Genomic DNA, 17,406 nt, shown 5'->3' on the forward strand with positions numbered 1-17,406 from the left:
GAGGGCTGGCATGGATATGACGGATTGAGGGTATTCAACTATGTTCTGTTTTGCTTTGTTCGTTTTGCGCCGTTGTTTACCATGTTAAGAGTGATAAGTGATGTACACAGATCTGAAATCAGGGAAATCAAGAGCTGCCAGATGCTAGAAAATCGGGGTGTCATAAATGTTGTAATGTAATTTTTTCGCATCAAAGATTATGTGCTGAGATGTGTGCTTAAGTTTATTTGGGCAACACAAGTTAGATAACAGTGCTGCTTCAATGACCAATGAGGCACATAGCGTGTACACAGGGTTGCCAGATGAGGCTGATGATTTCCATCCCCCAAAAAAATGCTCAAAACCTGCCTGGAAGCACGAAATCCCGCCCAATTCTATTGATTTCTATGGCCAAAATGTGGGCGTTTTTTTTTTCTGCTAAATGCCATTTTTACCTACAGACAGCCATCCTCAGCTGCCCAATCTGGCAACCCTGAGCTTACAAGGACATGAATTTCAGACAGGGCAAAAACATTCACGTCTTGAAGAAACGGTAAACAGAATCATTATGTACAAGTGGTCCTTCATGTCCAGAAGCTACCTAGAAAATATGATGCAATTAGGCCGTCTTTTTTATAAACAAACCCAGCCATAATATAAACACGATTTTGGAAAAGGGTAGTAACCTTTGCCCCGAAACCCAGTTTTAACTTTTGTTCAGAGTGCTCTCTGCACATCTAAACAACGATTTGTCTTGAAATGCCAGCTCCCTACACACACACACACACACACACACACACACACACACACACACACACACACACACACACACACACACACACACACACACACACACACACACACACACACACACACACACACACACACACACACACACACACACACACACCCCTGCATACAGATTTGGGAAAAGGCCATGTGTGTATTTAGGTTCATATTGCTTTCCCATGGCTCTCGTGCACGAGTGCACTGTATGCCTGTGTGATTATTTCGGGGTTTACATGTCATTGACACATGACAGTATCCTCTGCATTGCATGCTCCAGAGAAAGGCCCTTTTGGCTCTTGACTTTTGTATCGGCCAAAAACAACTCGTGCAGTGAGGTCCGTGGTGCTTTCAACAAAGTGGACCAGAGGCCAAACTTCAGCGCCCTGGGGAGCAGAATACAGTGGTCATTATGGTAGATCCTTCCAGGGCTAGATTGGGAGAGAAATAGGGCCCGGGCATGTTTGGTTTAAAGGGGCCCCTCATAATTAGAGGTGCAAAACTGACTCACCGGTGGGCCCTGCACCCTCGTGGGCCCCTATTTTCCGAAATGCAAAAAAAAAAGCCTTTTTGAAAATAGGGGCCCATGAGGGTGCGGTGCGGGGCCCACCGGGAAATGCCCGCTATGCCAGATGGCCAGTCAGTCTAGCCCTGACCCTTTCCCAGCCTTCTATTTACACTCTCTCTTTCTGTGAAACAGCCCATCGTAAGCGTTATTAAAAAAAACGTTTTTTTTCACCGCTCAATCACAAGCTCACTACTGAGCCTCGAGGCCACAGCACAATGGCATCAATGAAGAAGAACTCCACATTCGCAACACCTTAGAAAAGGTCCATGTTTTCTTTGTAGCAATTTCCTTGGATGCATGGAAGGTGAGTAAGGCCCAGGGCCGGTTCTAGTCAACTTGGTGCCCTAGGCATGCACCCCTTCCCTTTTTGTGCATTTAGAAATTGTCGTCTGTAAACATAGCGCCATACATATGATCGTACACAGGTCATCTGCGTCGTGTCCATGCATAATCATTATCAATGTGTAAAGTGTTAAGAGTTTTTGTCGTTTCACATTCTAACTCTGTGGGACATTTTGGGCATTTCAGGTGCCCCCCAAGACATTTGGCGCCCCAGGTGACCGCCTGGTGTGCCTGTGCCTATAGCGCCGGCCCTGGTAAGACCCTTGAGTAGCCTACTTGGAAGTTCTTTAAAATGAGCAGCCATGGGTATGATTCAGAACGGCGCTGATTAGTTTCAGCATGGAAATGCCTGAATTGAAAACTTAAAGTGAACAAGACACACACACATAAACACACACACACAAACACGCACACACACACACAATTTGCACATCGCATGGAAATATTGCACCATTCTGCAATTTTATCGTGTACAGCCAGCTGAGAGAGGAATATTGTATTTTAAAAAAGATACATTCTCTCATTAAAGCTACCTATCTTGCTGAAGCCTCTGTATCTATGACGATAGTCAGTGATACTGATCTCTGGTTCCAAACTTCCGCAGAGTCAGGCAGATAGACCTCTCCCCTCGGAGATGGCAAAAGCAAAAACTGGAGCAGTGCTCAGCACAGCACAGCCCAGCAGAGTCTGTCTGTCTGTCTCCAGCACTTTGAGGCCATGGCTTTGTTCTCCACTCTCCACAGATGGAACAGAGGCGCACGCTGACAGACTCGAGAGGGAATACGGTAGTCGAGCCAAAGAGACGACTGACAGTAATCCTCCAGAGCGACAAAGGTGAGTGGATTAGAGCCCAAGCTGAACAGAGGATGATGCCCATTTGGGTAGCACAGACTCGGTGCCGCCGCCGATGTTTTGTTTTCTGTCTTTCTTTCTTTCAGGATAGGATGAGCCTTTATTGTCTCTTCTAGAGAGAAATTTGGTACGGGCACAGAGAGTCTAAGTGTTTACACAAAGGACACATATCAACACATTAGACAAACATAACATAACAAAGATAGCATTTCTTTTGTTTTTGATGGTCAGCGAGGTCTTTCTCTTCCTGCATGGCCGCAGTGTATAATCACAAAGGGTTTCTCTTTCTTTGCTGAAGTTAAATCACACGGAGAGCAAAGCAGATGGCGACACACATATTCTTTTTTTACAGTCCTGTAATTGTAGAACATGCAAACCCTTGGTGGCAGGGCTGAAAAGAGACATTTTCTAATACCGAGGCCAAATACTGTGTGCTGCACCGCATACTGTACAAATAGAATGCTTCAAACTCCTCAGTCAAACTCTTAAGTTTGTTTCCATTAATCACTGCCTTGAGGAAGGCATGGGGGTAGCGTATACAGACTGAATTTATCATTGTTGATTATATATGGATTCATCATAGATACATTTTACATTTCTGAAAAAATTACGTAGGACATGACCTCTGTGTCCTCAATGGTAGTTATGGCCATGCTTGGTGGTCATTTTTCATGATTTTGTCGGCCTACAATCATCTGGTCTCGTGATCAAAAATGCCAAGCCATTGCATAAACAGCTTACTGCAAACATGCTCTCAGTATGCCATAACACGTGTATTTCTGTCGACACACTGTGATCCTGTGCCACTCTGTGACTGCAATCTTGGTCAAGGTGTTTGACATGGTGCAGCGCAGCATCTAAGGTGACCAGGCAACCGCAGGGAACTCCCGCCAAAAGACAACCATCAATGGCAGACAGTCCTGTACCCTGCATCACAATCAGCGGTGGGCGGCAGCATGTGAGCTCACATTGTTAAAGATCCAGGGTGATCGAAACATTGCTGTTTTAATTGATAAACTTTTTTGGGAGGTTAGTCCGCAGTGTGCAGACCTACCTTCTTCAACTGTCTGACACTTTTGTCCACTTTTGCACCTGCAACAAGTGACTTTGGGTGTGCGCACCCTACCCAAAACAGCATACTCACTTTCAAAACACTGCAAGCTAACAGAAAAAAAAAACTAGTGTCTGTAGTCGGCATGCCGGACTTTTTTTTTTGTGTGTGTGTGTGTGTGTGTGTGAAACCCTTAGCCTTTACTCTCTCTCTTTCTCATTCTGCATTGATGCAAAATATGCTGCAGTTATCCTGTGTGGAATATTATGTCACCTCTTCTGCAAGCATTTCACAGGAAATATTAAAAGGGACATGGAAAGCTATTCATTTTGAGCAGATTGTTATTCCAAAACTGCGAACATTCATGTGAGTTGTGCACCACATTAATGAATACAGGCTAGGGAGGCCATTGGTTCTCAAAGGGTTAAGTGCATAATTTTCTTCCAATGAAGTTGTGCATGTCTATTTGACTTTGGCCACTGCTTTCTGGGCCTCAGTTTCACAACCCTGGCTTTGAACCCATGTATGACATTGGTCTAGGCTACTGTGAATCATTACAGCAACATTTGCACACCAGGAGGCTCAGTAAACATTAGACTACATATTCAGGAGTTCATGAGATGTAGTTCGAATTATAGACTATAGGGTGTCAAAGCATTGTGACAATTATTGCGGGTTTTTTTCAGTATGGAAATTGTACAATTGTACAAAGACCTTTCCACTTTCAACTAATCGATAGCTGCCTCTAAGATGAAGTATGTATAGCTTACATGCCTGTGTCCATGTGGCTGTGAGTGTGTGTGTGCGCACCAGACGAGAGGGTTGACAGAATGAGATGTGTGGCTCGCTTGCTCTCTCGTGCGCTCTCCCTCTGTAGCTTTCCTTTTCGCACTCGTCGGTCGTGTCGGGTCTCTCCGCATGTATAACGTTCACAACAGTAGCAGCAAAAGCGGACTGGCCGTTGGGACTACGTCAGTTATGAGTTTTCTTCAGGAAAGGTGAGACCGCACGTCAATTGAAAAAGAAACCTGAAGTTTTTGCACAAATAAGAAATAGCCGAAGAGGAGACTACGACTGTGACTATGTATTCGGTGAAGATGGTCGACTAGGAGCAAATTTAGGGTTTGCAGTCTTCGTCTATGATTCTAAGATAGAGGAGTATTTTACAGACCGTTGGTGCTGTAAGGAACCTGGGGCATTTCAAAATAAGGTAAGGTAATCACTATTTCAGAACATTTCCCCCTGAAATGAAATTATCCAAACATTGACACCAGCGGTCAGACTCACCCCTACAAACTTACCTAATATCTAAATGTCTAAATATTGAAGGAACAGACAAAACACTTACGCAGACCACTAAGGTTAGTTTATAAGTTGTAAGTTACAGCTGACCAAAATGTATGACTGCATTTGACAGAGACTGATTTGCAGGTGCAAATAAATCACACATGAAGAAGGAGGAGAAAGTATGTGAAACAGGTGTTTTTATTTTTTTCACAACTGGATTTGTTACTCAGAATCTTGTTATTGGGTTAAACAATCGATTGGTCTCTTGAGGTTGTCAACACGTTGCGCAGGCAAAAGCCTGAATCGCAAAAGAGAAAACAAACTGCAGATATGGCACCCGGGAGAAATTACTCTTTCGGATCAATATAATAGTAAGCACTGTCATAAACAGCTATTGTTAATCATCAGCAGATGTAGGTCTGTTTGCCCACCCGTCGCCTTCAGACGGAGTGTGTATTTGTGCTGTGCGCTTATCGCAAGCTGCAGCCGTACTCTGGAGCTTGCCCGCGCGTTTGGGGATGGCAACGCGCAACTGCCCGCACATTTGCCCATAGCTTACTTGTATAGGGTCCTTGCCTATGACATAAATGTGGAAACGGCAGATATTCCATCACAAAAGTAAAGACGTTTAACCTACCTCTGAAATGGTTGAGACGTAATGCACCAATGACATTTCCTGGGTTTGAATATTGCCATTGCCAATATGATTAATGACAGCAGCAAGTGTCAGTCTACTGCCCCCACACTAGGCTACATAGCTCATTAGTGATGGGGTTTGCCCATGTTATTCATTCACTTTTGCATTTTTGTGAAGGTTCGCCAATTTCTCCATGTAGCCTACAGTAGGCCTACTATATTATTCAAAGAATGGATAGCGCGTTGGTTTTGGGCATTGAGTTTAATGATTCCCGTTGCTTTCATATTTATTTATGCATGTGTCACCGCCCCAAACACCGCACGCCGTTGACGCCTTCTATTCCAATTACTTAAGTTTGGCTGATTGATTATAAACACACCCTCTCATAAATTCAAATTAGACCTGAGGGTAAAGAAAGACACAACTCCAATCTCATCCGTCAGTGCAGTGAGCTGCTGTCTTGAACGTCGATTGCGGTATTGCTGTTCTGGGGGAAAAGTTTTTTACAGGCAATGTCGTTTCAGAAACAACATTCTTTTGACTGCGACAATGTTTCATTCCCTCTCTGACTGGAGCAATCTGTAAATGTACACCCGCCAGCGCTCACATTCCCCATAAATGTAGACAGAGACTGAGTCAGAGTTCACACTGTTGCGTCAAAAGTAAATATGTCAAAACTATGTGAGCTATTCGTCGCACATATGCTATTTAACCCGTTACCTTACCTTCACCTCAACCTTACATAGGCATTCATAACAGCCTTTTCCTGCCTTTCTTGGCATCATATGCCAGTTCCGACTCTCATCACACTCACTTGCTACTGACCACACTCACCACCTCTCCTCCTTTCAACTGCTTTTTTCCCCTCCATGCTGAGTCTATTGGCGTAACGCAAATACTTCAGGCCCCCCTGCAAGCTACCAAGAATAGGCCCCCAAACAAACAAAAAAGGGCCTGATATCATGCGGAGGGGGCTTGTTTCTTCAAGTCAAGGGCCCATGTGGGCCCCCTGCCTCGTATGGGCCCCCCTGCCGCGCGGGGGCTGCGGGGGTATACTTTACGCCCCTGGTCTATTGGTCTTAATCTCTCACTAGAGTGCTTGTCCTCCAACTCAGGCAGCCTCCTCCACCAGCTCCATCCAGGGTTGCCATATCAGTTGTTATCCCAGCCAAATACGTCTGTTTAGGATTAAAGAAACACAGCATTGGACGGGGTTTTCTGTAGAATTGGCATATAATTAGGGCCTAGTAAAAGCCAGTTAAAATTGCGCAAGATTTAGGCATTTCTGAGCAATTTGGGCTGGAAATAATCAGTCACACCTGGCAACCCTGGCCCCATCCTGACAGTTTCTCTCCTGTTGCTCTTCTGTCGTTCATCACTTTCGCTCTCCTCCCCTGTTCATCTAACCCCCCCCCCCCCCCCTACAGGTTTATTTTCCCTGTTATTAGTCTCCACTCTCATCTATCTGCCAGTGTCTCCCTCTTCCCTCGCTCACGTCTGTCTCCTTCATCATCCCTGAGTGCTGATTCATGTCTTGTCTCAGTGTCAGTTGGATACACCCCCCCCCCCCCCCCCCAACAACCCCGCCGCCCCAGCCCCCTTGCCACAACGTTCGCACACACAGAGGACGGTGCTGTCAGATACACCATCCGTCCCCCTCTCCATAGCCATACCCATCTCTCACACAACACCAGCCAAAATGCATGGCGTTCAAATTTCAGGTTTAGATATAGAATATATATGGGGCTGATTAGCCTATCTATTTGTCGTTTTAAATTGCACACAGGGTTGGATTTATTTCATGTTTTGAGCTCAATTAAGAATTAGCAGTCATCTAGAAGTGAGGAGCTTAGAATATAGACCCTCCAAAAGTATTGAAGTCAAGTTTGTTAGAGTCGATAAAGAATTGATATTTCTGTGCCTACAGCAAAGTGGTGAGATACGCTCTGCTGAAAGACACACACACGTAGGCCAATCTTTTTTGACAGTATGTGTGAAGTAACCGGCATCAAAAAATGAAAGTCATCATGTCATGCAGTGCTTAAGCCTGCGTGCGCTAAAAAGGTCATTTCTCTTATTAGCCCACAGTATATAACGTACATTGGCTGATTATTTATGCTGAATGGGAATCAGATGATGTTGTGAACTGAGGGACGTCGGGACTTTTTATTCTCTGGAGCCACAGTATCCACATTTGCCCTTTAGCGTGACCATGTGTGGTTCTGCCACATTCGCGTCTCTGTGCCAGCTTTGAAACAGCAGCAGACCTGATGACGTGCGTCCCAAACACCACCCACCACCGCCCCCTCTGCCCTCTTCTGCAGTTTTGTTTATTCGGTGGGTTTCATCAAACATTTGCTGGAGATCACTCACAGCACACTTTGACAAAACAGTGTTGTCGTTGTGGGTGGCATATTGACCTGTGTTCCGTTCCGTGTCCGTTGCCAGGTGTCATGTGATGTCACCGGGGAGCCCGTTCAGGAAGTGACCTGACCTCCTCACTCAGCCCGCTATAGCAGCTGGCAACCATGGAGGACGCGTGGGACCTCCTAACCCTGCCGGCCAACATGAGCGAGCCGCTAATGTACGACGGCTACCTGCCCTCCTCCTCCTCCTCCTCCCCGTACCCGTCCCCGTCCCCCTACAACGACTCCGGCGGGGGTGGGGGGCCACCACCCAACGCCACCAACGCCGACCAGCACCCGACCAGCACGGTGGTCATCACCATCGTCTACTTCGTGGTGTGCATCGTTGGTCTCTGTGGCAACGCGCTGGTCATCTACGTGATCCTGCGCTACGCCAAGATGAAGACGGTCACCAACATCTACATCCTGAACCTGGCGGTGGCCGACGTGCTCTTCATGCTCGGTCTACCCTTCATCGCCCTGCAGCTGGCGCTGGTCAACTGGCCCTTCGGCCTGTCGCTGTGCCGCGTGGTGATGACCGTGGACTCGCTGAACCAGTTCACCAGCATCTTCTGCCTGATGGTGATGAGCATCGACCGCTACCTGGCCGTGGTGCACCCCATCAAGTCCACCAGGTGGCGCAAGCCGCGCATGGCCAAGATGGTGAACCTGGCCGTGTGGGTGGTGTCGCTGCTGGTCAACCTGCCCATCATCATCTACAGCGGCCTCATCCCCAACCGCGAGGGCCTGCTCTCCTGCACCATCGTCTGGCCCGAGCCGCAGGAGGCCTACTACACCGCCTTCATGTTCTACACCTTCCTGCTCGGCTTCTTCCTGCCCCTGCTCGTCATCTGCCTCTGCTACCTCTTCATCATCATCAAGGTGAGGCTGGCTGGTCTTCACTCATACTTGAGTTTGAATAGAATAAAGAATGAAAATACATTAGAATAAATTATTGTAGGATATCACTCCATCCTGCTCCCATGCTGCTGTTTTGCCTGTGCTACCTCACCATCATCATCAAGGTGAGGCTGGCTGGTCTTCACTCATACTTGAGTTTGTTCAGGGAGCAAATAGAATAAAATAGAAATAAAATAGAATAAAATATGGCAGGATATATAGGGTAATACTTCATCCTGCACCTGCTGCTGGTTTGCCTGTGCTACGTCTTATCATCATTGAGGTGAGGCTGGTGTTTAACCCATTTCAGCCTAATGACTTGTAGGCCTATATGTTATTTGACCTTTGGTGCCTGGAGACACATATAAACTCTTGAGATTTTAGCTTTTTTAATAAAAATGTGGGTATGTTACAGATGAATGAACACATTCTAATTCAAGATGAGGGTCTTGGGGTTTAAATGCAACTTATGTCATGTTTGTATGTGCATCAGAGGCAGATATTTAGGGCAACTTTCCCAACAAGGGCTTAGGCATTCAGCAGCCGTTTTTGTAGGTGACTTAGGCATCAATGTGTTAACGCATTAAGACACAACGTTATAAATGAGCTGTTACCAGAATGGCAATGACCACGTCGTAGTGCATTACCAAAGGCCCTGTGCACTCTCATAGTATTGTAGTACTATATGGGACTTAACTTTTCAATGACTATTACAGCGTGCCCCTGGAAGTACGGTGTACACAGGGATTAAAGTTTTCCGTCGCTATGACGGATTTCCGTCAACTGGATTTTCGTTTGGACGGATTTCCGTCCTTATAATTCATGTCAATTAATTTACAATTTTTACTTTCCAACTGAACTCAAATCGAGAGCACTCCTGGTCATGAGAAGGGAAGGAAAGGTGTGTTTGGTGTAGGGCCTACGGATTTAGTTATACACGCCACCAGATTCACTCAGTAGTTTTGAGCCATCGTCTTCCTTGTTCCAAAAAAAAAAAAAAAAGTACACGAGCGGTCAACAAATCATTTGCGGCGCAGAGCGAGAGATTAAAAAAAACAAATAGCCAACAGTGTTTCTGATGGCAGAAAAGAAAATAAGTGTAATACTATGTCTTTAAAGTGCAATGACCATCATTAAACAAGTTGGACTGATATTCCAATATGGGCTAATGCATAAGGAATTCATAGCTGGAAGAAGGTAGGACACGTATGTTTCCATTATCATTGCACCTGCCGTGGTGGATAGTTAGAAAAAAAAGAATAGTTTACTTCGACTGCGCATGATGTCCTTTTCATGAAGGGTTTTCCTTTTAAGCATTGTGACTTTTACTAACATTATTCATAGCTAGGATATACCATGCGTAATACCATGCGTTTCATCCTCAAAGTTTAGCGCGTTTGACTGGCTACGTGTAGAACTAGCTCTAGTTGTCTTTCTGACAATTTACAGTCTCACCTGTAATCATAGCATATTAACTTTGTTGTTGCCGATATATATTTAAGAAATAAGTTAAAAATGGGTTGCATTTTACAGGGGTCACGGAGGCTGGCAGAGCCAATATTTTATGTTTTGTTCTGGGAAGCAGTGTTCTGATGGGTGGACTCATGGTCAATAAATGCCGTTTCGGTGTTTGTTTCACTTTCAAGGCTTGTTGTAGGCTACTGTGTGATGCTATTTTTGCTAACTGGAATAGTGTGCAGCAACAGTTGTGTGTGTGCTTGTTTTTGAGTGGCTCAACGTCTGTGCCCATCTTCTCGGACTATTAATACGCTTCGTTTGAGTTCAGTTGTTTGCGCACTCAAGACTGATAGGTGGGTGATTTGCCTTGATTCGAGTGGAAAGTTACGCGACAAGCTTGGGAAAGTGTGTTACTTTCGATAGACGTATGTCTGTGACTGTGTCGTGTCTGCTTGTGTCGTGTCAGCTTGTAGGAGAGAACACGGGTGCGTGTAGGAATCGGGGACGTTTTTTAAATCAATGGTAAGCGTGTGCCTGTCACCGCACATCGAGAAGCAAAAAAGTACCGGTAGCCATAGGTTTTCAAAACGGTAGAACACAAGAGGTAGACTACCGCACCCTGTTTGTAAACGTCAACGTCAAGTTATTTGTAACAGGATGAATAGTGAAAAACATACAAAATAACCAACAACTAGTTTTCTCCCTCTGATTGCTATGACCAGTGCATTATTTTTTAAATGTCAGAAATACTGCAAGCAATGCGCACCAGTGCTTTCACCAGAACAGTGTTTGCCCATTCTGATGGGAAAGACAAAATATAGCCTACTACTACTACAAAAAAAAAACATAATGGGATCACTGTATCAACGCATTGCAATTCCAAGTCAATAATTCTGTGATATCAGCTAGACCATTTTGAAGCAACACTCATTGTGAATCCATTCTGCATAATGTTGTGAACAATTCATAAACAATGGGTAGAAATAAGAGGAAATAACCAAAACATGCAATGTTTGCAGTCTGATATATCCATTATCCCTCCATTCTCGGCCAGTTCTAGTCAATCTGGTGGCCTAGGCCTGCCCCCTTTCCCTCTTTCCTTTTTCTTGTATTTAGAAATTGGCATCTGTAAACATAGCATTGTAGGCCTACATCTGATTGAGCACATCTGATCTAGTACCTACAGGTACATTCATACTGAGAGTGTATATAGGCCTACTGAGTGTATAATGAATATTCATTGTTAATGTGAAGTGTAGAGTTTTATGTTCTGATTTTGTGGCACTTTTTGGTATTACTGGCGCCCTCAAGACATAGGTCTATTCTGCTCTAGGCGACTGCCCTGTCTGCCTATGCCTAGTGCTGGCTCTGACACCATTCCTTGCATAAAACCAGTGTATGTTTCGTTATGAGGGCAAAGCCTGGCTACATTGGTTTTCGTAGGGTTACGGAGTGATACTCAATCGGGTGCCTAACCGGTAAAAAAGTTCAGTCAGATGACTTTTTTTTGCTTTAATCCCTGTGTACATTAAGGGGTTAATTGAGTTCTGTAGCCCCTTAATGTACACCGTACCTCCTGTGCCATGTTGTAATAGTCATTGAAAAGTTAACTACCATAGTACTACAATGCATGACATAGCACAGGGCCTTAAGTGATGCACCACGTCGTGGTCATTGCCATTCTGGTAACAGCAAATTTATAACGTGGTGTTTTAACAGGCTAAAGCGTTATCACACTATATCTGCCAATGACCTCATGTTACACCTCTAATTGAGTTTCACCTTTCTCCTCTTCTTCCAGCCCTTCTCTTAGTCATGGTTCTTCTAGTTAGGACAGGGGATTGGGAACCTATGTCTCGAGGGCCGCTTACGGCACCTTGAGGGCGTTTTATCCGTCCCTCGATATAACTTTAGTGTTATGCAGCTTCACATGAAACATGAAATATTTTGTAAAGCAATCTTACAATACAATTAAGTTATATGTAGGGGACCTAGAGAAGGTGGGGGCTGTTGCAGGGAGAAATCATGGTTTGTGTTCAGAGTAGAGCAGGACCTCTGGAGGAATTTGAAGTGGCCCCTCGAATGAAAAAGGTTCCCCACCCCTGACTTAGAAGATAGCAGGTATCACTGAATCTTATGGGACCTGCTGCTAGGAAGTAGAATTCGCGTTGTCAGACTCAGATGGTGTCTGGAAGTACAGGACAAAGGAAAAACTCAATCTTTTAAAGGGGTATGCCACTATTTTGGGGCTTAATACAGTTAAAATCGTTGGCTGGGGTTTCTAAAGGTGGTAAAGTGTCTTATTTTTCATGTAAGCCGTTGTCTTGCTTTAAGACAAGTTAAAAGAGGGAATATGTCGCTAAGCTAGTGAAAGTCAATGTATCCGTGTAGCATTGTAGCATGCTACACGGATACATTGACTTTCACTAGCTTAGCGACATATTCCCTCTTTTAACCTGTCTTAAAGCAAGACAACGCTTAACATGAAAAATAAGACACTTTACCACCTTTATAAACCCTGGCCAACGATTTTAACTGTATTAAGCCCCAAAATAGTGGCATACCCCTTTAAGTCAAGAGAAGGTGTAAAATTAAATTATTTCAGAAATGGGGGAGTATTAGCCTGTCGACGCCATCCAACGTATTGCCACCCAAAGATTTTGGCTCCTAGCCTGGTTCGCTCACGGTTCTGCCAATCAGCAAACAGTTGAGAGCGGTGAGTGACGCAGAACTGCCCCGTGGAGTCCGTTTTAATAGGGAGAGGGCACCTTTTCCCAAAAAGGGCTTAAGCTAAAATGGGTTAAATTGAAGAGTAAGGTAAGACCATCTCTCGCCCTCCATGGAAATGTATTCCTCTTAGCTTGGTCCAGACAGTTACGGAGTCAACAGTTAGCTTTTGCCCAGGCTAGGCTAGTGGAGTATCACTTTATGGGCCAAAACCGGTCAGCATGAGACACTTTGGATAAAATGCATCAGCTAAGAGAAGTCTAATGTAGTATAATATAATACTATAAGTTATAATACAGTATTACACTTTCATGAGTACGGTATTTAAATGCAACATTTAGTGGAGGCACTGTGGAGGCGTTAGCCTCGCTAGAAGCAATGATGATTATGATGACACCATTGGCAATGGTGATGAGGATGGGGATGACGTTATGTGGGGTAATGTTGAGGAGCAGCCAAACAAGAGAAGCAGAAGAACCCTCCAAATCTTCCCACAGAAAATAAGTCACAGATTTATTTTGTGGATTTAAAGGATCAGAATAAGTCAGGATCACATCAGGATGAGCGTAAATCTAGTTCAGTTGGTCTGTTCTTGGTATGAAATTCCGGAAAAGCCACATGTCATGGGTAAGACGTGTATCCCAAAGGTTTGACTCCCGACCCGCCAGGTTGGTGGGGGGAGTAACTGACCAGTGCTCTCCCCCATCCTCCTCCATGACTGAGGTACCCTGAGCATGGTACGTCCCACTGCACTGCTCCCTTGGGGCGCCATTGGGGGATGCCCCCTTGCACGGGTGAGGCATAAATGCAATTTTGTTGTGTGCAGTGTTCACTTGGGTGCTGTGGAGTGCTGTGTCACAATGACAATGGGAGTTGGAGTTTCCCGGTTGGGCTTTCACTTTCATTTGTTTTTATAGAAAACATGAGCGGGAGGAAGGAGGGCGTTTGGATGAGACTGTTTTTAATCAATGTTGTTTAAAAAATGAGAAGTCGTAAGAACGAGAGATTTTCATGGTGGCAATAATAATAGCAATATAGATGGTAATGTTGTCTGCAGAGGCAGCAATAATAAGAAAAACAACAAAACAAACAAAGAATAGTAATTGCAGTCATTAGAAGGATCATGTCTGCCGTAGGCTTAAACATCTGATACAATCAGTTCTAATAAAAGTGGATTTAAAACAACAAAGGCAATGCCAATTATAATCTGAATGGGACCAAGATCCTTCTGTAGATTACTCCCATATTATTTAGCTAATAAAATGAGACAAAGATGCATCACATTAATCATTGTCAGTAAGAGATGACGACACTGATGTCACACTGAGATGGTTAGTTAGGACATCAACCTGTAGTGTACATTAACGATGTGTGGGTGGAAGTGTAGGCGTGAGGACACGTGTAGGTGTGAGGCTTGTATTTATAGACCAGGATCTATCTTTTCTCTTGAGTTCGTTTCTGTCGGCAATGTCCATAGACAAAGAAAGCAAGCTAAAGTGAGATGCACGAGCAGGATCGGATTAAAATGGTATTAAGCTACTGGGCTATAGGATACTGTAGGCCCCCACGGAAGACAAATTCTGCGATAAAATTAGGTAGATGGTGTTATGATGCTGACTATTTTATCAATTCCACATCTTATTACAATTCTGCAATTATTGACACAATCCCTTGGGGCCCCTTGGCTACAGCCATGTTTTGCCTGTGCATTAAAGGAGCACTTCTACCAATTTCAATATGCTATTGTATTGCTCACGCTACGCTTGACTTGACAGTATCCGATGATGCTGCATTTTTCGACTCAGCCCTTTCCGAGATCTGAGCTATTCTAATGGGGGCAGACTTTGTTTACATAAAAAAATGTAACACAGGCCTACTCCCAATATTATTCCAAAAGGTATCACAGTTTGATAGTTGTCTGTTGATGTTGCGTAACCTTTTGGATGTTATTGGGAATAAATCAAGATGTTTTTTTAAAATATAAACAAACTTTGCCCCCATTACAATGACCAGGATCTCGGAAAAGGCTGAGGAAGACAAAAAAACTCAGATACTGACAAGTCTGAACATTACAACTGCATGTTGAAATTGGCAGAAGATATCCTTCAATCCGGCCCTGCGCACGGGCTACTGATTTCGTCTATTCTAGAGCACAAAACGCATGATGAATTGATTGTGTACTTAAATACAAACGCAGAATAGAACTTCATACACAGCGATTTTGATAAATAGGCTGTCTAGTTGCAAAAGAACAAAGCGGACTGGGGGAAATAGTAAGTAATGATCTCTATTTCATCCTCTTCAAGAGTGGCCACCATTTCAAGGAGCCATCTCTCTTATCTCCACACACGCCTTGATTAGTGCATTGTGCTTTGCACTTGTATAATAAAATATGCAGAAGACCATGCTCGCGTTAATAATGGCGTCTCCAAGATAATAAAGAGAGATTGTATGAGCTCTTGAAGTTGTTAGTACATTCTTTATGACATAGGCCTACAGGGAGAGTAATTTTTCTAGTGCGAAAAAGTGTACCTTGCGTCAAACTATATGAATTACGTATACCTCACCTCCCTCACTGCTGGGTGCTGTGCTCATACATAAGTAATGACTGCTGTCTAAATGAGAAGCACTAGTGACTCAGACATGAGCCATTTTGGTCAACCAACAGACGGTTGCATGAGCAGAGCAGCAATGGTGTCAGTCACTCCATTGGCTGGTTGAGGTCAGATATCACCAACCATTTGTCAATATGCTGAAACAGGTGGGGTGTTTAAGTCTCAGTCGCCCAAATGTCAAACCTCTCTTTTTTCCTTCCAGGTTTATCAAACAGGCTAAATCTGGTTGTCCTGAGATGTATCTTAATCTAAATCTTTACCCCAGACATAAGAAGAGAAAGATCTTAAAATGTCACCCATTACAGTGCTGTCCAGACTAAATGAGACAGTAATTGACCAAAGAAGAAGAACAGCTTTACTGCATCGTAACTTTAGGCATTTTAATGTTTGTTTCATAATTGGATTGCACTCTGTAATGGGACTTTGGGTTTTTTGGTTTTCATTTCCTTGCGTAGCTCCCTTGTCAGCTCCCTTACTTTGTTTTTTAAGACCATTATGTAGCATTTTTTTTAGATGGGTAATAACTGTGTTTCCCATTCATAAACATGCTTTTTCTCAGGTTTCTCTTCAACCTGCTCTTATTCACTCCCAGCATCACTTTTGTATTGCCACTGCCTTTAAATATTACAATCATCATAAGTACTCAAAAAAACTGGGGGAAAACACTTGTTCACCAGAATCAACAGTCAACAGAAATCCTACCAATGTGCGGTGATTTACAACATATTTTGTATTAGTAATCATTAAAAAATGAAAATAAAATCACATTCCGCTTTCTCCAGGTGAAGTCGTCAGGAATCCGCGTGGGCTCCAGCAAGCGCAAGCGCTCGGAGCGCAAGGTGACGCGCATGGTGTCCATCGTGGTGGCGGTCTTCGTCTTCTGCTGGCTGCCCTTCTACGTTTTCAACGTCACCTCTGTGACGGGCACCATCAGCAGCACGCCGGCGCTGCGCAGCACCTTCGCCTGCGTGGTGGTCCTGGGCTATGCCAACTCCTGCGCCAACCCCATCCTCTACGCCTTCCTCTCGGAGAACTTCAAGAAGAGCTTCCAGAACGTGCTGTGCCTGCAGTGCTCGGGCAGCAGCAGCGGCGGCGGAGGCGGGGGCGGCGCGCTGGTGGACGAGGCGGAGCGCAGCAACAGCCAGCAGGACAAGTCGCGCATGATGAACGACCCCACCGAGACGCAGAGCACGCTGCTGAACGGGGACCTGCAGACCAGCATATGATGGAGAGACGGGCCCAGGACAAAGTCATAAGAAAGGCCCCCCCCACCCAAGAGGAATAATGGGCCCTGCTTTTCTCCCTGGGCCTGTGACAACTCACCCCTTCATCATATGCTGGTCTGCAGGTCCCCGTTGAGCAGTGTGCTCTGCAGACCAGATGCAGATACTGTGGAGATCATGTGCAGACCACCGTAGGATATTGATGCGTAGGGCCCAGCTGACTGCTTTGGTCAATGGGTCCAGGACAAAGTCATGTGAAAGGCCAGGACTCTTGGAATCTCAGGTGTGGATGAAGACACACATTCATGCACACACACACACACATATACACACACACACACACACAAACACATTCACACACACACACACACACACACGCACACACGTACACACACGCACACACACGCACATGCACACACACACACATGCACACGCACACGCACACACATGCACACGCACACACACACGCACACACAGTTCTATGGCAGGAGGCAAGAATGTAAGATTGCTGAATAAATAAACATACAGCATAGTATATATAAACAAACACACACATACACATTTCCACAGCAAGAA

The 17,406-nt window shown here is 44.7% G+C and overlaps 1 protein-coding gene across 2 annotated transcripts; it reads left to right on the forward strand.

The window, feature by feature from the left end:
• The first annotated feature begins 4,357 nt into the window (after positions 1-4,357).
• Positions 4,358-17,166, forward strand: LOC134439745 (somatostatin receptor type 2-like). 2 transcript variants are annotated; one of them, XM_063189659.1, is made up of 3 exons: positions 4,358-4,788; positions 7,951-8,789; positions 16,390-17,166. In XM_063189659.1, exons 2-3 carry the CDS (start codon positions 8,031-8,033, stop codon positions 16,831-16,833), a joined length of 1,203 nt encoding a protein of 400 aa, XP_063045729.1. In that variant the 5' UTR covers positions 4,358-4,788; positions 7,951-8,030; the 3' UTR covers positions 16,834-17,166. The 2 variants fall into 2 exon arrangements, with proteins under 2 accessions (XP_063045729.1, XP_063045735.1); XM_063189665.1 differs by having other exon boundaries at positions 4,358-4,576.
• The last annotated feature ends 240 nt before the right edge of the window (positions 17,167-17,406 follow it).

Source organism: Engraulis encrasicolus, chromosome 2 (genome assembly GCF_034702125.1).
Source record: "Engraulis encrasicolus isolate BLACKSEA-1 chromosome 2, IST_EnEncr_1.0, whole genome shotgun sequence".
NCBI classification, from domain to species: domain Eukaryota; kingdom Metazoa; phylum Chordata; class Actinopteri; order Clupeiformes; family Engraulidae; genus Engraulis; species Engraulis encrasicolus.

Coding starts and splice junctions, on each gene's coding strand:
- LOC134439745 (XM_063189659.1), top strand. CDS start 8,031: ATGGAGGACGCGTGGGACCTCCTAACCCTGCCGGCCAACATGAGCGAG. Junction 8,790..16,389: donor ACCTCTTCATCATCATCAAG/GTGAGGCTGGCT, acceptor CGCTTTCTCCAG/GTGAAGTCGTCAGGAATCCG.